The sequence below is a fragment of the Coffea arabica genome, chromosome 8c (genome assembly GCF_036785885.1).
Source record: "Coffea arabica cultivar ET-39 chromosome 8c, Coffea Arabica ET-39 HiFi, whole genome shotgun sequence".
NCBI lineage: Eukaryota > Viridiplantae > Streptophyta > Magnoliopsida > Gentianales > Rubiaceae > Coffea > Coffea arabica.
Window position 1 is genome coordinate 7,061,122 of NC_092325.1, and position 19,803 is coordinate 7,080,924.

A 19,803-nucleotide genomic window follows, 5' to 3' on the forward strand; every position below is an offset into this window, starting at 1 on the left:
GTCCTCAATTGGCACAAGAATTTTAGTTAAGGGACTTAATTGGTGCGATAAAACTTTTAGGGACCAAATCGGCTTTAGTAAAATAGTTTGAGGACTAAATTGGTGATTTTCCCTATTTTCTTTTTACACATGCAAATGTTGGATAGATAAGGTTGGACAGTTTATGATTAAGATTTCCTAAATAGCTTTTACTACTTAACAGACATGCCATACAAAAAAAAAAAAAAGAGGTAATACAAAAAAAGGCTATAAGATAAAAAGGCTTTTCGATTTTGAAGATGATAAAAGGGATCTTTCTTCTTCAATTTTATTTTTTAAGGCAAACATGACAAAAAGTTAAAGAATCCAGTATTTAGATTCAAGATAAACACATGCACCATACGTGCATATTATTAGTATCTACATTTGAATAAAAAAGGTATTTTGGTACCATAAATTGAACGGGCTCTGTACTATCTATGGTCAAAGTTAAGGATCTCTTGAGTTGAAACTTTGCACACACCTAGAGGCTAGAGGTGCCACAACAAAATCACTATTCAATAAGATATTAAACTCTTAAAATTTCAAAGAAAATTTTGAATCTAAATTCCTAAAATAAGGTTTCTATGCTTAGTCCAAGTTGCTTGATAGTATCTCATGACTGTTCATGCAAAACTTTGAAATTTGAAATTTGATAGGATATAACGATAACATCCAATAATATCCTGCTACATAGTAAGAACCATTCATTAATGACTTAACCGTTCAAACGATATAGAGTTACTCGCTTGATTCAACTAAAATTAACAGCATTTGAACATCTTTCACACAATCCTATTTCCTGATCTTGGTTTCAATTCCAATCACTTTTGTATGACATATTTTGTATACCTGCATCAATCCCGACTTTCACCACATAATTTGTAATTGCATCTCAAAATTGTTATGAATTCTTCAAAATTATTGCTGCATTTTCAAATATCAACCTCTGAAAGATACTCTTTTCTATATTGAGAAACTATCAATCTCAGTGTATATTCACCTGAAACTCTTCCATTAGTCATATTACACCGACATAAAATTCTTTTAATCTCACTCTGTAATATTTTTTTTTTTTTTTTTGGAAATGGCAGAAGTTCTCACTCTGTAATATATTCACATGAAACTCTTCCACAGACCATGAAACAACTACTAAAATTTTCAGCATTTAACCCAGCACTTCATTATAGAGGTCCTCATTCCTATTGCACGCCTTAGTTAGTTATGTCCGGGCAAAAACTGAAGCTGTTCTAGGATGTAGCAGGCACAGGACATGACTGCCTCCTCGGCCTGCCTATATTTCAGTTATCAAACCTGGCCTGTTAGTAAAGAATGGAAGTCAAGATACCCCATCTAACTCCAACGCCTCAACAAAGAATTCTGACACCTCCCAAAAGAATTCGCTTTCCACCCAACAAACCAACCTTTAAAAAAATTGTCACAGTGCCGACTTCTTCTCCATCCAATTCCTCAATTCAAATTCATCTTCCTCTTCGACGACCCCAACACAAACCCATCCAGAAAACCCACAAAAATTCCAATGATTGTAAACCCAGCAATCGTTCTACAGTGTCAGACGTTTTAGGCTTGTTGGACTGTCTTAAAATCCCCGTTTCTCTCGACCTTTATACTTCATTTATCGATGAATGTACAAAAAGTGGTGACCCCTTACTAGCAATTGAACTCCATAACCATATTAAGACGAGTTGTCTACGCCCTTCGTTGTCGATATTTAATCGCCTGCTGTTGATGTATGTTTCGTGTAACTTGATTGGATATGCACGGGAACTGTTTGATAAAATGACTGTGAGAAGTTCTTGTACTTGGGCTGTAATGGTTGCTGGGTATTTCGAAAATGGTGATTATGGGGAGGTTATTGATCTGTTTTTGGAAATGCGGTGTTCGGAGCGAGCTAAAGTTGATGGTGATATGGATGACATAGTGGCTTCTGCTATAGTTGTGTGTGTTCTTAAGGCTTGTGCTAAAACAGTGAATGTGGAACTTGGCAAACAGGTACACGCTTGGGTTGTGAAGATGGGTTATGGCGAGAATCTGGTTTTCAGTGGCTGTTTAATGAGCTTTTATGGGAAAGCAGGGTGTCTAGAAGGTTCTGACCAGGTTTTTGATCAGGTTCCATATCGGAATAAGGTGATATGGACAACTAAGATTGTTAATCATTGCTACGAGGAGCAGTTTGATGAGGCATTTGATGTGTTCAAACAAATGGGGAGGGAGGGTGTAAAGAAGAATAGTTATACTTTTTCAAGTGTTCTCAAAGCATGTGCGAGTATGAGGGATGGCAGATGTTGTGGTCAACAAATACATGCAAATGTTGTCAAGTTAGGACTGGAGCTTAATGAGCATGTACAGTGTGGGTTGGTTAACATGTACGGTAAAGGCGGGTTAATAAAGGACGCGCAGAAAGTTTTCAAGATTTGTGGAAACAATAGAAATGTTGCTTGCTGGAATGCAATGCTTACTGGTTATATACAACAAGGGTTTGGCATTGAAGCCTTTAGAATCATATGTGATATGAAGGCAGCCGGCTTGCAACCCCAAGAATCATTACTCAATGAAGTGAGGTTCATTTGTGGGAGTACTTTGATTGAGAATACAAAAAGGTAGATATGATTACTGGAGTGATGATTGCTATTGGTTTTTGAAAGCAGATTAGAATCCTGCTTTGCACATATTTATATCAAGCTAATGACATTATTGTGGCATATCATAGCCGGACTATTGATGGAAGATGTTTTCTGATTCCTACTGATATTCTTTGAAGAGGATTTGAATATTATCTCCCTGAAAGAGTTCCCATGCAACTAGCACAAACATGTGCTGACTGTCTTGCCTAACTTTCGTCGACTTTAGAGGGACGTGAATCCGCTTATTTACATGTAGATATATGGAAATTTCTGTCCAAGTACCATAGTCATTTCCTTTATGGGTTAGTTTACAGACACATCATCACTGTAGAGACTGATGTAGTGATTGGATCAAAGCAATGAACTACTCAATTTTGACTGATGCAGGGTCTAGAAGCTTCTGTATCAGCCAGTAAAATGGTGTGGGCTGCCACACTTGGGTAGCTTTCTTTTTTTCCTTTAAGCACCTTTGATATATAGACTGGCAAAATTACTTGGTGTAAAATTTGTTTGTACATGGTTGTGGTAGTTGTGCTGCTAAAACATAATAATGATGCTGGAGTTTAGTTATCTTTGTTGGTTGTGCTCCTGTACCCCAATTCAACCACTTTCTATGTGCAAAGCAATAGTCAGCAAATGCTCACTCAATGTGCTTCCTCTATAAAAGTGCTCTCTAAGTGGCTATGCCGCTCTTCTTATTTGTCAAGAATTTTTGGTCTACAAGTATCTAGATCAATTAGGATCAGGCCAAGGTAGTTGATCCAGATGCTTTTAAAATTCCTCCATGACTATTTCCGCCCTTCAGATTGCTGCATAAGAACAGTTTACCAATATTTAGATGTGGCAGGATCTACAAAATAGCTTATTAGTGAGAATAAAGCTACAGTCTGGGTATTTGAATGTCTGTCCAGATCTATTGTGTAACTTTTTTAAGTAACATTTATACCTTCATTGATTTTCCCTTTCGTTTCTACACATGGCACTGGTATGCTTTTTTCCTGAATTTGGAGATGAATTAAGCAGCCCAATCATTCAGCAACTTCGTTTCTGAGTGTTTCTGCATTCAGTAAGAATGATAAGAAAATTCACCAGAGCGCTACCAAGCTAGTTGAATCTTCCTTATTTTTTGAGCATGTTTGCATCATTCTGCATTTATTTAATGTTGAGTGTAGCCTGTCTGTCTTTGTTGGTCGGTCTTTCTGCAAGGGAAGGCCTTGTTCTTACAATTAAAAGGACAGTTCTAAGTACTTTGATTTTGAAATCTGGTTGATTAGCCAAGGTACTGGCATTTGCATTTTAGTAGTTTTTTTTTTCCCTGTAGCATATTGGTGAGTTTACATTGCGACTTCAGGATCCAGTGTAAGTATATGCTATGCTACAGCCCATATCCATACTGTTCAACTGGAGAAAAAGAGGATAACCACGAGGAAAGCAGATAGAATTGCTAACTAAATTAAGGTGACTAATCTTGGGTATTTTGAAAGGAAGTAAGGAACCAAGCAGAAAAGCTGTTTAAGAGTTCCTTGTGCTCTTTATTGGAAAAGAACTCACACACTTGTGTTTTATTTGATCTTTCCACTATTAGATTTAGTGAAATATGAAATTACATCCTAGCAACTTGTATTTATTCCTGTGTTCTTCTTGGGAATATCTTATTTTCTCTAAATGGTATTTGGTCAAATATTGCAGACGCCTTTATGATCTGTACCAGTTATGATGGTCAAGTATTTCTGCTCTTAAACAATTAGCAGCTTCTGATGCTGTACTCTGTCTATAGCAGTGACTTTAGCAACTTTCATGAGTAGCATCTATCAGTCTTGCTTTTAGAGAGCCTAGCTGCAGGAGCATATCGGGGCCTTGCCCACCTGGGAACCCATCAACACTGTTGGTAAGCAACTTGTTGGCTGTTCAACAAGCTGCTGCAAGGAATACTGCAATTCCTGAACAAAATTCAACAGAGACTATGACTTCCAACTTGGTAGGACTGCAAACTACTGCTCATGCTACCCTGAGAGCTGAAATATCTTCATCCAACTTGCTGGTGCCCACGCCAACATCTCAACCTTCTGCAATGCTGGTTATTGCCCATTCTTCAGCTATCTCGTGAACTGGGACCACTGCAGCATATTCCCCATCTTCACGGAAACTAACAATGACCGGTTCCTCTGAGACCCTATCAGGACCTTACCATCCATCAATGCTTTCAACCAGTCATTGGAGGCCACACCATCCCAAACATCTGTTTGTCAGAAAACTTCTATGTGTGACATGGAGTAAGGGCACCTGCTGCACATGTACGACACAATATATGCTTCAGTAGTTGTACATCCAAAGTCCAGCCCCAGATGCGCGTAACTTCAGTTATCAATATACCATTCAGTGTGCAGGTGACATGATTTGAGCTCAATTCAGTGTGCAGGTGACCTGCTGCACACCATTCAGTGTGCAGGTGACATGATTTGTGCTCAATATACCCCAGGATTGCTGAAATGCTATATCTGAACCACCTGGTAGGATTATCTATTGGTGAGTACTGGTGGGTTGTCCGATGGATGGTGAATCCTTCATGGATTTAGGTTAAGATTTGTAGAGATTCTTTTATAAGATAATCTCTGTTGTCTGTGCTTTCTTTTTCGGCACCAGATTAATTTATTGCTTCTCTAGGTGGGTGGTAATTGATGTCTTGCTCACTGAAAAGAATATAAGGAAGGAAACGCAACGCAATTTACTTTTGTTGTTGCTTATCTAATTCCTTGTTTATCTGCATTGCTCGCCGGTTTGGAATATTCATGGAAAGACAAGTCAAAACAAGCATTCCAGAACAGTTGTCCATCGCCTGGAAAACCTGATATTTTATGATGCTTAATCCTTAAGGTGCTTATTGGTTAAGGACTAATATTCCTGCTGATTGCCAACTTATGGCTTAAGCTCCTTGGCGACGTGGAGGCAACAACAATCAATTGCCATACAGAATATAAGAAGGTTGCAGATAGAAGCTTAGAATCCCACTTTTGGTATTTATAAGTAGTGGTATAATTCCCTTCAAATGGGTTAGGGTAAATTATATTTTATCCTCCAGTGATTTTTGCAAAAATCACATGACCCTCCTATGATTCTAAAAACTATATATAAATTTCCTGTATTTTGGGTTGAAGTGTCAAACAGACAGAAAGCATTCATCGTGTGACGATTCGTGGCTTAAACGCACTTGTACTATTGGTAGCAGTAAGAAATATTTTTATATTACCCCTAACCACTTTAACACATCTAATAAAGCTCAGATCTATGCTCCTTATCTCTTTCCATGAACCGAAAGTACTTTGTAGCTAACTTTCTATTGAATCTTGGTGAAGGCAATACATATATTGAAGAAATCAAACCCAGATTTAGAAAGAAGGAAATCTCAAGGTAAGTTATAACATCAAGGTGCAGTCTTTTCCTTTCTCCTAAAACATAACTTGAATGGATTATTAATTTTTTTTCAATAAACTCTAGATGTCATTCTCAAGCAGTGCTGGTGGAAGTACTCAAGATCTAAGGTACCAATACCTGCATTGTTCATGTGGGAGAAAAGCAGTGGTAAAAATTGTTGAATCCGACAAACCTTCAAAAGGAAAGCTATATTTTGTTTGTGCGACAAGAACTTGTGAATTTTTCTCATGGTGCAATCCAACAAGGAGAATAAGACAAAATTACACCAGTGATTTGAATGTTACAAGCAAAGATATATTTAGTGGAGAATCAAGTATTGGTAGTTCAGATTTGGAAGGCTTGCACATTGATGGTGGTTTATATTTGAGGAAAATGAAAAACATTGAAGAAAGCTTAGGAGTCATAAAGATTTGCATGGGTGCTTGTTTTGCTATATCTGTGCTATCATTTCTCGTTTTGATGTTCAAGTGAAAATATATCAGATGAATTGTGGCTTTGATATAAATGGGCAAACAGTCAATTGATATAAATGGGCAAACACGATTTCCAGTTGGTATGGATCTACTTTGGTGCTCACAGGTTGAACTTTGGATTCATTTGACAATATAGCTATCCAGAAGTTCACAAAAATCTAGTAATACATCAACCAGTTTTTACAAAACAAAATAAGGTACATAAGTATCTAATCAAAAAGTCCAGCAGACACCAAGATTCAACAAAAAGTCTAGCAACAAACTATTAACAAAAAGAATTGAAGACAAATAACTTAGTTGAATTTCAGCTCCTTAACCAATGGTAATCAAACATGTTTAGCTCTCTTAGCCCTCAAATTTTCCAACACACTTGCAGCTATTGGTACAAGTTTTCTGACTCTAGTTGATCTTCTAGTATCCAAAATAGCTTCAACAGCAGAAGTTGATCTTCTAGTAGCCAAAACTGGTTCAGCAGCAGAAGTTGCACAAGGCTGCATAAATAGATAGATTTAAGTCAGTAAATTGCAGTTAACAAAGTAATAACCAACATCATTAATAGTACCTGTGACACTGAACCCTGTTGTGAGATAGATCCAATACTTGTTGCATTTCTAGCAATATCCGTTTCATTTGCAACATCATTCCTTGCATTTCCAGCATTTGCAACATCATACTTGCATTTCCAGCATTCTTCATTGCACTTAAACTCCAGTACATTTTTTCAAATGTCCCAACCTCATTGTCATCCAGTGTAGCCACTTGCAGGACAATATGGCTGCCAGGATTCCGGATTAACAAGGTAGCAGCATAATCTCTGATGACATGATACTATCTCATATCATTCCCTTGTAGCGCCTCTCTTGCCAACCTTTTTAGCTCTATAAGTCTGTCTAATGCTTATGTCAACCATAATCCCTCCTCACAGTTTTAACAAATCCTTCAATAGAAGAATTTGGTTCATCCCTGAATCTGTCTAAATAGTTTTTGCTCAAATATCTTGCATTTGCATGATGGTTGCTATATTCTCTTCCACACACATACACTCCCTTTATTGATTTGATCTGAAAAGTGCTTTCTTTTTTTAATTGGACTTACCTGTATCCTCCAGGAACAACCATTTTTGTACATGGCAATAACTTTTGCTTTTTCATTTTTTTTTTTGCACTTGATGGTGTAGTCTTCCCTGACATTCCATTCCATAAGTGCTCCTCTAAAGGTCCGTAAGTTCTTGAATTTATCCCCAACTTGCAAGTCAAAATTTGATTTTGTGAATTCAACTGCAGCATTAAATTCTCGATAACCATTATCTTTCCCATTTCTTTCATCATCTCCCTACATAATGTCAAGCAGTTCTTCATCATCAATAGCAAATGCATTCCACTCTTCATTAATTTTAGAACTCTCCCCTTTTTCAAAAGTGTTCTTATCATATCCCGGTGGTGGCAGATCCTCTATTGTATATGTCTGCTTTGTTGTTGTTGGTTCTTTAGTTGTGCCTTTTGGCTGTTGCTGATTTTCTATTTCATTAGCCTTTGCTCTGTTTGCAAAAATATCCTCATCTTCTGGTCATTCTAATCGCTCTTTCGAACACTCAGGCTCTTCTAAACTATCAGATCTAGCATCACCATCATCATCTTCACCTGTAGGCTATTTTCCAACTTTATCTTGTTTCTCTATAGCTTTTGCACTTTTTTCCTTTGTTGATTTTGTGACTGCTTTGCTGTGCTTTTTGTTTCCAACTTCTTTGGTAGGTCTTATCATTGACTTCTTGACTATTTGTTTCCCCTTTTTGTTTGCTAACTTTTTAGGAGTATTTTTATCAGATGTCACATTTTGTGCTTCACTGTTCTCTCGCATGTTCTTGCTTACCAGGTTGTTTCTTTCATCATCATGACAGCTCACAAAATATGGGGCATCAGTTGTGGCACTTTTAATATGACTTTTTACTCCAACAAAAGCAACTTGACTAGGCATTTCATCATGCAATTTAGCATATATGTTGATAACATCTATGCCTTCATGCGCAGTTAACATTAACTCTATTTCTTTATTTCCTTTGATTTCAACTGCTCCAACATACAACCCACAATTTGGTATTTCAAAATATAGGTTCACATTTGAGGCATTACCATACCTACCATACAATTTACACAACATATCCCTAGATAATGTCCTTGTCTCACAATTTTTAAATATGGCAACATTGTTACCAGTATAGACAGTTTCTGGTTCCCATATGAATATACCACCAAAATGCAATTTTATAGTAATTCTTTTTAAAGTTGTCATTTTTTTGAAAGCCTGCATTAGAAATAGTAAAACACATGATAAGAAAAAAAAACACAATCTGATTAAGAAAAGGACATATAATATATTACACACTTCAATGAAAACACATGACAGGAAAAAAAATATAATCTGATTAAGAAAAGGACATATAGCATGTCACATACTTTAATGGACCACATGATGGCCAACAAACCGACAAGCAAAAATTAGTCAATGTCCAAATCGCCAAAACTTTATTAGCAACCAAATCACTCTATATTATAGACAATCAAGCCACCCAAATCTGACCCAAATCTGACATTAATCAACATTTTTCAAACTAACAAAACCATATTTTATCCATATTTAGCTGAAATTCCAGTGATTTTAGAACTCCCGAATGCAATTTTTTTTACCCTAATCTTAATGCATAAGTTCAATTCTAGTCAATAAAATACTCTATGCTTAAATATGATAATACAGGTTGTCCCAAAACAGCAAAATTTTAAATTAATCAATGCTTAAGCATTATGATCACTGATTTATCAAATTTCCAACGCTCGATACTTTCTTTTCAAAATGCTCAAGTGCATCTTACGTGCTAAACTGATGTCAAAAAACATACCAGACACAGCAATAGCTTTCGTAATACTTTTTCACAGCTACTTTTTTATCTTTAATGGTAGATTTAGGGTTTTAATTTTGTGGGTTAAAATTTTCTTTCCTTCATTCGTCGGTGGTCTTTTTCTCTCTCTTTCTCACGACAAAAACTAGAGCAAGAGAAAATCTGATTTCATCTGCTTCCTTTTTTGTATTTATATTAGGGTAATTTGGACATTTTGCTCACGAATCGTTACGATATGTGCTTTCTGTCTGTTTGACACTTCAACCCAAATCACAGGAGATTTATGTATAGCTTTTAAAATCATGGGGAAGTTATGTGATTTTTGCGAAAATCACAAAAGGTAAAATATAATTTGCCCAATGGGTTAACCTACAATGCAGCCATTCTGTGCTTTTTGAATAAAATTCACAGGTCGAAAACAAGGAACCCATCTAACCCAAAACAAAATGGAACAAGATTAGCTGTTTTTGGGGTTGTTTTTCAAAAACACCATTGTAGCATTTCGAATCTGAAAAACAAGTCCGTTTGGATTAGTTGTTTTTGGGGTTGTTTTTCAAAAACTATATGAAAAACTTTTACTGTAGATTTTTTTGGATTATTTTTAGAGGTATTTTTGAAACATATTTTTGAGTATTTTTAGAATATTATAATTTTTATATTTTTATATAAATATACATTTATGCATTTATAATACATTTATATTTACAAATGTATAAATGTATATTATTATAAATTATAAATTATAAATGAATATTATATAAATGTATAAATTATAAATTATAATTTTTATATAAATATACATTTATGCATTTATAATACATTTATAAATAAATATATTTATATATTCATATAAAAATATATAAATGTAGTATATTCTATATAATACATAATATAAATATATTTATAAATGTATAAGTGTATATTATTATAAATGTATAAATTATAAATGAATATTATAAATATATTATAAATTATAAGTGTATATTATTATAAATGTATAAATTAATATATTATAAATATATATTAATATTATGTAAAAATGTATTTATATAATTAATATAAATGTATATATGCATTAATATTATGTATAAATGTAAAATTAATATTATGTATATTAATATAAATGTATAAATGTGTTATATTATATATAATACATAATATAAATGCATATTTAAATGTATAAGTGTATGTTATTAAAAATGTATAAATTATAAATGAATATTATATAAATGTATAAATTAATATATTATAAATATGTTTTAATATTATGTTGAAATGTATTAATATAATTAATATAAATGTATACATGTATTAATATTATGTATAAATGTAAAATTAATATTATGTATATTAATATAAATGTATAAATGTATTATATTATATATAATATATAATATAAATGTATATTATAAATATACATAATATTTATATATTATGTATAAATGTACATTTATATAAATGTATAATAAATTATATATTATATTATATATAATTTATATAACATATAATATTTATGTAAATATATTATCAATATATAAAAATATATTTTAAATAAAATAAAATATTTATGATATGTATACGTAAATATATAATATTAGAAATGTATAATATATATAATATACATTAATATTAATATAATTTATATATAATATACATAATTGAAATATACATATTAATATATTTTATAAAACAAAATTGCATAAATATATTTATAAATTTATATATAAATAAATGTATTTATATAAATATATAATATTTATTTCAATTGACATAATATATATAATATTATACATAATTGAAATAAATATATTTATATTAATATAATATATATATATAATATACATAATTGAATATACATATTAAAATACATAATTGAAATATACATATTAAAATATATAATTAAAATATAATTGAAATATACATATAAAATACATAATTAAAATATACAAATTGAAATATACCTATTAAAATATACAAATTAAATATGCATAATTAAAATATATTTGGAGTTGTTTTTGATATATTGTTTGGATTGGTGTTTTTGAAGTTGTTTTTGAAATACACATTTACTGTAGCATTTGGAATGTGAAAAACAGTTTTTCAAAAACAGGCTTAAAAACACCAATCCAAACGTACCCTTAGATTTCTATAAATCTATAAAGATGAATGTGTGGGATTCCCGAATTATCTTTGTCAGGAAAGCACTTGGGGTTGTCAGAAAAGCATTTGGGTGAACATCCTCGAGTGAGAGGACAAAACTGCATTGTGACAGGTTTCACTTGATTCGTTCCCATCCTACCCATTTACTTTAAGGCCAGAACAATGAAAGGGAAAAACGCACTACATTCAACAAACCAGATGTTAATCATTTTCAAGAAACAGCTCATGCAGTTCATTATAATAAACCCTAGCAATAATCCACCGATATAGAGTTTCATTATAACAGAGCTGGTTCCATTACTATGGCCATCAATAATAAACATAAATTTGTGCAGGCAGAATAAACACATAGCACCTTGGAGGGCGAATTTCTCGAAATATTGTTAAAATAAAAAAATATCACAAAAGTGATATAAGTTGAGAGTGGTTTCTACATTAAGGGTCGCCACAAATCGGGTTACAGGTTTCATTAAAAAATTGTTTTAAATTTCATTTTTCTTTTGGAGAACGAAATTAAGGTAGCGCAATTTTTTTTTTTTTTGGAAAAAGCTTCGCCGCTCCTCAAATGAGCGACGAAGGCGAAATTTTTACAGGCAGAATAAAAACATAGGGCCTTGGAGCCCTCCTTTTGACGGAAAAGAAATATTAAAAAAGTATAACAAAAAACACGAAAAAAAAAGGATATTAAACAACAGATATTTACTTACCATAGACCGTACATACCAGCAGTAAGTGTCAAATTAAACTTCATTGTCACAAGATCAGCATGACAGTTGAATTTAAGCTCAATTTCTCCTTTTAATAGGCCATACATACCATTGCAAAAGATCGTGAAAGAACCACATCAAGAACTTCTGTTTCAGAGGTAAAGAATAACCTGCCATAGCCCGGGAATACAGATTGTAGAAGCTGTTCTCTCTGTTGCAGTCCATTTGAACATACTATTGCCACCCATTGTGAAGTTTTACAAGGAACTAAATGCCTATTATGACAGGCACAGCCATGTATTTCCCCATTCAACTGAGCTTCTGTGCATGGAAATACATAACTGGACAACCAATCTTCTTTAATGTGGTCTGGTTCTTCAAAAAGTAATAGCCGTTAATCATCCTTCTTTAACAAAAATACACCACAAGGAATAACAATTTGTTGGATTAGGGCAAAAATCAAATACAAATGTGAAGCCACTGTTTAGAGATGGTCACATATTGCTTTGGTAAAATCGGTTGTCGACGAGCTACCACCAAGGTCGACAGTTCAGTCCTTGCCTTCTGCAATAGTATTCAGGAAGGCGTCCTGGATACGCTCTGCTTTATCATGTAGCTTCAGATGTCACAGCATTGTGACAGCACTTAAAAGCAAAGCAGTTGGATTCGCAAAATTCTACAAATGATGAATCAAGAAAAAATGGCAGTAAGCAGCTAAGATACAATAGACTAATTATGTTGATCAGAACCAGACAGATACGTCAGTTAATAGTCAAGGAAATGAAAGAATTAGATATATCCTCCAAATGTCCTAAAGAGATGCTTAAATTAAGAAGCTAAATAACCATTTCCTAAAATACAGGCTTCAGAATCTTGATCATGATAGTAATTGCAACTTAAATCGGATAACAACAGTGCTAATATATATCATGAAACCACAAAAAAAAAAAGCAAAGAGAATTCAAAGTTGGATCAGAACTTGTTCAAGTTTGTCATGTCGTTGATCAATGGACTGCAGAGAAGCAAAAAATCAAGCAATTTTTCATGCCAGTTGTAGTGAATGATGCTACCACAAGGTCGCTGTAAAATATTTCTTTTAGTAATACAGAAATGTCAAAGTAGGAGATCCAACGTCAGGCGATCCCACTGCTGGAAGTGGTCAAACCTTACCACAGCATATAAGACAAGTTCATTCTTTCAAGCCACAATAGATCAATCTTGCATCAAATTAAGCACCATCAGTCTAGACAAATTTGGAAGACTAAAAAGAAAAAGATTAAATAGAAACCAAAAATCAGAAACAAGCTGCATTATCAAATTTAACTATCAAGCACAAAAGAATATGGAGAAAATTTAGGAACCTTTCCAGCAATATCTGGCGCTTTGCGCTGAACCATGTACAGCCTCAGCAAGAGCAACACCTCCCTCACCGATATTACAGCTGTATAGGACATCAAATTTCAAATGGTATTGTTGTGTAAACTTCTTGTCTAAAGCAACAGAAGAATAATATGAAAATCTTAGCATGCCAGATTTAGTAACTCACAAATAAAAAATGTACCTTGGTGTTAAGCCCAAGCCTCCAATCAAAGCAGCACAAAGGTCACTAATTATGTCTCCATAAAGATTAGGCATCACCCAGACATCAAAAAGTGCTGGATTCTTCACAAGCTGAGCAAGAAAGAAACAGTTGGTTAGTCCGCATATTAACAACTTCCTTATTCAAGATGACTTCAGTGCAGTTGTAACACTCTCCAATGCATGATGATAAAAAAGAAAAAAGAAAAAATAAAGTATTGCTTCATGTTAAGATCATATGAATGTCCTTCACACAACCATCCGATTGCACAAAGAGACAATCTAGATGACAGAAGTAATTTGCACCATCAGAGAGGAATTTTCAATAATAACAACTTCCTCATATGCAATCTCAGGTTACTTCTCTCCAACCTCGTGACAAGACTGGAAGGCAAAGAGAAAACATCAGCACAAGGGTGCATTAGTAAGTAAACTGTGACAAGAATCGAGTATAACACTTGCTTAAGGAAGTGGCCGTCAGTTTTCTGCATGATATTGGCTTTGTGAATGGCAGATACTCTCTGCCTTCCATGGTTCTTGGCATAGAGGAAAGCATACTCAGCTACTCTCAAACTCACTTGCCGTGTGACAATTTTGAGGCTTTCAACGACACCCTTCACCACCTAACACCCACCAGATGCAAAAGACTCACATCAGCATCACAAATATTATATATAAACTAATTTTTTGTAGGCATGCAAAGAGAGTGGTGAAACAAACTCACTTGATGCTCCAGACCACTGTACCCACATCATCATACCGAATCTTTTAGCGAGGCAGAGTGTAACAAGGGTTGCTAACATTGGCATTTAAATTCAGCTCTTTCCTCAACGTAAGGTTGAGGGAACGATGACCTTTTCCAATGGGAGTAGCCTTTGGCCCTTTCAAACCAACCTTATTTCGACACACAGATTCAAGACTTTCCGACGTCAGAAAACTCTGAGTTCTAGGTTCCATCTCCCGCCCTACATAATGTTCTTCCCATTCAATTGGTACTTCAGCAGCTCTAAATACCTACATTAACAACCATTTTCAACATTCCAACAATCAAACCAAAAGATCATAGAGCAAGAAATTGGCGCCAAACTCTGTTCATACCAAGGACATTATAGTCAAATAAATGAAAGAAATAAAAAATCCAACAATGGCAGCAAATTGTTATAGTTGATAGGTTATCAAGAAAATCCAATTATGCAAACAATTATTTCAAAGAAACAATTGAGAAAAAAAAACGGCGTTAATACGCGCAGGAAATAAGAAGATATAAATACAGGGGAAGAAATGCAGAGAGACGGATGAGGTGGGGGGAAGGAAGCTTACCTCTTTGACGGAATCTGCAATCTCAGGAGGCCGATGCCATCGCCGGGGAAGAGAGTTGCACGAATGAGATTGGACTCTGAGGCATAGTCGCCGGAGAAATTGGGATAAAAAACGCTGCAGAAGCAGATGGGTTTAGGAAAGATATGGTTGCGGCTGGCGGAGCTCCGAAGGAGTTGTCCCGACGTTCTGCGAAGCCATTCTTCCTACGGTATTTCCCGCGTTTTCTTTTTTTTTTTTTTTTTCATTTTGGATGTTTGTTTGGACAGTTGAATATTTAGTCAAATATATTTGCTGACATCATCGTTATTATTTTTAATATAACTCTTTATGTTTTTAATTATTTTTTTATCTCACATACGTGACATTACAAAAAGTGCTACAGTAAAAATATTTCAAATTATTTACAATTCAAACACACCTATATCAACCACTAGCGTTCTAACACGTGCTATTGCAAGGAATTTTTTTTATTAGTTATTCAACTTGGACAAACATGAATGATTCCTTAAAAATATATTAAAAAAAGGTATTCCTACTTTTTAATTAACATATATTTTAGAAAATTAATATGTATTCTAGGTGTTAACTTATCCAAGCAATACTTAGAAACTTCAATAAACATTTATTATAATGAAATAAAATTCAATAAATACTCCAAGGTACAGCGAAAGATTAATGGATTTTTTAAAGATAGTTATTAAATTTTTACAATGATTATAAATCTAGAATTATATATTTGTGCTCAATCAAGAATGCGTTCATCATGAACCAATATTCAATTTCCGGCAAGGATAATGAATTAATGATGTGACAAAAAAGATTAAAAAAAGATAAAATTTTTCAAAAGAGAGAGAAACTATTTAAAATTAGTTAAAGAACACTTGAATACAAAATGAGCGAAACCCAAATATCCAAATAACCTGCTAATTCTTTTCAATTAGATATGCTACCTAAAAAAGCAAAAAGAGTAGTTGAATCAAATACTTTCACACAAACACCCACACACGTGCACACATGTGTATTTCTCAAAATTCTTTTTTTGGGTTTTCTTTTTCTGGGGAGGGGTATTGGAATTTATTTACAAAATTTGACACTAACATTTTACTTGTTTCTATATTTTTATTGTTATGATTCTTAGTATTACATCTAACGCAATTTCGATTTATTTCGCAACTCATTTCATTTTAAAACCTTCAATATCACTATTTGAAACTAAAAAGGATTATGATGGCACAAACTCCGAACATTGGGAACCAAAAATGTGAAGTCAAAATTATAGACTACCAACCATTAATATTAGTTTGGTTTATTAGGCATTATAGGATTCTTGTCCTCAACTTACGTCAATATAATCCAATTATCCTAAATTTATCTAACACTTAAGGTTGTGTTTGGATTGCATTTTTCGTCATTTTTCATGAAAAAATCACTGTAGCGATTTGATATATGTGAGGGAAAAAGATGATAGAAAAATGTGATCACAAAAAATGATAATATTTTCCGATAAAAACAAGCAATCCAAGCATGGCCTAAAATTTTAGACATTTTACATTTGTTTTGGTCGAAAGTCGAAAATATTATGAACCACTTTAACACAAATGCGAAGCAATGGCACGTAAAACTGCATATCACGCTTCCCATGTCCAAATGCAATTGGACTCAAAAGTACTTTTGTCATTTCAAACGAAAAGTTGATTTGGAAATGATAATATATTATTTGCATAAATTTATTTATTTATATTATTAACATATTTTTTAATTATTTTTTTTAATTTTTTATATATATTATATAAAAAAGCATTATAAAATTTTTTAAAAAAAATTTATTCCAGGTAATCTACCAGCCAAACACTACACTCATTGGTCATTGCCATTAGTTGCACAAAAGAATTTAATGCAGAACTCGAATGATCGGTCCGTCATGTGTGATTCTGTAGTACTCTTGGTTTTGTAAATTTTCTTTCATTTCGCAGTGTTCTTCTACACCAAAACACACACTACACACACTCCTCGTCTTTTTAAAGCCTCGAGTATAAGGTAAGATCCTCTTTCTTTTTCTCCATCTTCCAAAGTTCGAATTTTTGCTCTCTCTCTCTCTCTCTCTCTCAAAGCTACATGTTTACTGTTTAAATTTACCCTTTTTAACCCAATAAACCCCCTTAGTGGTAGGGTCAAGCATAGACACATTTTACCACACAGTAGTATAAATTTGTGATCCATTTTTTTGGAATGAAATAGTCCATAGGGCAAATTTATGGAAAATTGTGTCATACTATGACCCAGTAATTTTGCATTTTGACTCGATGGTTTTTTTTTTTTTTTTTGGGTGGGGTTTGGATATTATTGGATGGAAGATCAGTTCTTAACCTTTTTTTTTTAACTTTTGGATTTAGGAATTGGTCTTTCTGGGCTCATTCTACAACCAGTTTCAGGAGCAAAGAGGTAATATTTCAGTGTATTTTTTGCCCCCTCAATATCATTTTGCTATTATAGCATTTTTTTCTTCCCTGTCTTTTACTACAAAAGTTTTTTTAGGCAAATGCCTGGCACTTCGGTTCAACCACTTCATGGCATTGTCAAGGAAGAGGTACTCTAGACTTTTCCATCCTTGATTTGTTATGCACTTTTGTTAACTTTAAATGAAGAAAAAAAAAAGACATTGGATTTCTTTTGTCTCTCTCTCTCTCTTTTTTTGCGGGGTATTGGGTATTTATTAAAGGGTTTTTTTAATGGGCGTTTAATGTGCATTCATTAACACACTTAAATTTCACACGAATAATTAATAACTTCGATTGCATTCACTTACTTTATCAAATTAACTTTACCTTCCAAAAAAAAAAATCTAAGGTACATTTTAACAAATACTTGATGGATATCCGTTAGATGGATCCTTATTAAAGATTTGGATGACTTAAAGTACATACAGAAAATATATGGTCATTAATATTTATATTTCATGTTGGTTTCCAAAAACAATGGTTAAGCAAAATAGAATACGGAAAGGAGAATTTATGGGGCCAAATAACTATATTAAGGAACAAAATTTGTTAATAAATTATACTACTAGATATCTCAAATCATTTGATGTAAGAATGATAACCATATATAGTTATTTGTTGTTGGATGCTTCAAGGTCAGCGAAAAAGAAAATATAGCTCTTGTTATTAGGTGCAAAGAAAACAGGTGAGGTCAAGTTGAACACTGAAAGGAGTCCAAAGGAATTGAGAGTAAAAGAAAACATTGTTTGATGGACTCAAAACATAGTAGAACACTGTGTCATCAGAAATGTAATGTAGATCAATTATCCCACCAGCAATCTTGTCATATATACTCAATCTATCTTCTCTACTGAATTGATTTCTGTAACTAATTTAAAAATGGTCTTATTTCTATCAGCCCTTTAGCATACTTCCGTATATTGATGAGAAGCCATGTTTGGACGCGATGAACACAAACTTTGTTTCCAATAGACAAAGATCAAAGTTTCAACCTGGATCCAGCAATGGAACGGCTGAAGTGGATGATATTGAATATTACACAATCTCTGGGATGAAGCCGTATTTTGATCTGATTCTAGCAAAGACACATGTCAATCATCCATTTCGAGTGGTAATGGCTTTCTTAGTTTATGTTGTTTTTAGTGAGATGGTTACAGAAATTGGTTAGCAAACTATCTATTCATCCATGAGGAGATGACTAGATGATTAGCTGAAGTTTTGATGATTTCTCAGTTTCCTGTGGTGTTAGTGACTGAATGATAGTTGACATCTTGTAAATAGTCAATCAGGTAATGCAAATGTAAGATAGTTTTTCATCAAAAGCGTATCCAGGAATTGTAAAGAAGATAAACTGATCAAGAATTTGTAATTTCTTGCTTTCAGAACCTCCCAAGCAGGATGGTGCCTGAGCTTCCTTTTGAATTGGTCCCTATGGTTCTCATTTCTTGTGGCAAGAGATGGGAGACGTTTTACCATGGAGACGGCTCAGCAAAAAGATTTGGCTGGAAAAGATTTGTAATGGATAATGATCTGAAAAAAGGAGACTGCTGTTTCTTTGAGCTCATGGAGTGCAGCAAAACGAACATCGTATTTAAGGTTATTATCCTTAGAGGTTCCCTGCCTTTTGGTGGAGGACCTGAAGATGGTGACACTCCAGAGACAGCAATCTTTATTGAATAGATCAATTCATTAGATTATACTTGGAGTTTCTATTTACTGATCAGCATCCTATCTTGATGCCAAACATTTCAGGCATAACTTTGTAGAAGGACTTGATGAATTAACTTGTTTTTGTTGTCTGTTTATACTAAATCATCTGAGAACAGTTGACACTTGCTAAGTCATGTTGGTTTGCTAAATCAGGGGTTCTTACTTCTTATATTGCAAGTGCCTTAGGTTGCTAATTATTCAGCAAAAGAATTCCCAACTCATGATTTAAAGGGCTCTATGTCTGATAACTTTGTTTTAGCTTCTTGTAGCTTCATAACAGGGGAAACAAAAAGGCACAGGCAATTGTGCTAACAAGATGATGACTGCTATTCTACATTGGCATGTTTTCTGAAATAGAATACTAATGTG

At 33.6% G+C, this 19,803-nt stretch overlaps 2 protein-coding genes and 1 pseudogene across 7 annotated transcripts; 2 read left to right on the forward strand and 1 right to left on the reverse strand.

Moving 5' to 3' along the window:
• The first annotated feature begins 1,142 nt into the window (after window positions 1-1,142).
• Window positions 1,143-5,412, forward strand: LOC113705652 (pentatricopeptide repeat-containing protein At1g31790-like). 5 transcript variants are annotated; one of them, XR_011820586.1, is made up of 3 exons: window positions 1,144-2,965; window positions 3,051-3,103; window positions 4,353-5,412. XR_011820586.1 is itself a non-coding variant. In XM_027227571.2 (2 exons), exons 1-2 carry the CDS (start codon window positions 1,351-1,353, stop codon window positions 4,378-4,380), a joined length of 1,317 nt encoding a protein of 438 aa, XP_027083372.1. In that variant the 5' UTR covers window positions 1,143-1,350; the 3' UTR covers window positions 4,381-5,412. The 5 variants fall into 5 exon arrangements, 1 of the variants encoding a protein (XP_027083372.1); XM_027227571.2 differs by lacking the exon at window positions 3,051-3,103 and having other exon boundaries at window positions 1,143-2,639; XR_003451947.2 differs by having other exon boundaries at window positions 1,144-3,103.
• Window positions 5,413-12,521: 7,109 nt separating this feature from the next.
• Window positions 12,522-16,904, reverse strand: LOC113705741 (isocitrate dehydrogenase [NAD] catalytic subunit 5, mitochondrial-like; annotated as a pseudogene).
• A 217-nt stretch (window positions 16,905-17,121) lies between these two features.
• Window positions 17,122-19,583, forward strand: LOC113706634 (B3 domain-containing protein Os04g0386900). Of its 2 annotated transcripts, XM_072062468.1 has the most exons (6): window positions 17,122-17,263; window positions 17,620-17,668; window positions 17,762-17,813; window positions 18,623-18,835; window positions 18,958-19,013; window positions 19,108-19,242. In XM_072062468.1, the coding sequence occupies exons 3-5, from the start codon at window positions 17,766-17,768 to the stop codon at window positions 18,982-18,984; spliced, it is 288 nt and encodes a 95-aa protein (XP_071918569.1). In that variant the 5' UTR covers window positions 17,122-17,263; window positions 17,620-17,668; window positions 17,762-17,765; the 3' UTR covers window positions 18,985-19,013; window positions 19,108-19,242. The 2 variants fall into 2 exon arrangements, with proteins under 2 accessions (XP_071918569.1, XP_027084365.1); XM_027228564.2 differs by lacking the exon at window positions 18,958-19,013 and having other exon boundaries at window positions 19,108-19,583.
• The last annotated feature ends 220 nt before the right edge of the window (window positions 19,584-19,803 follow it).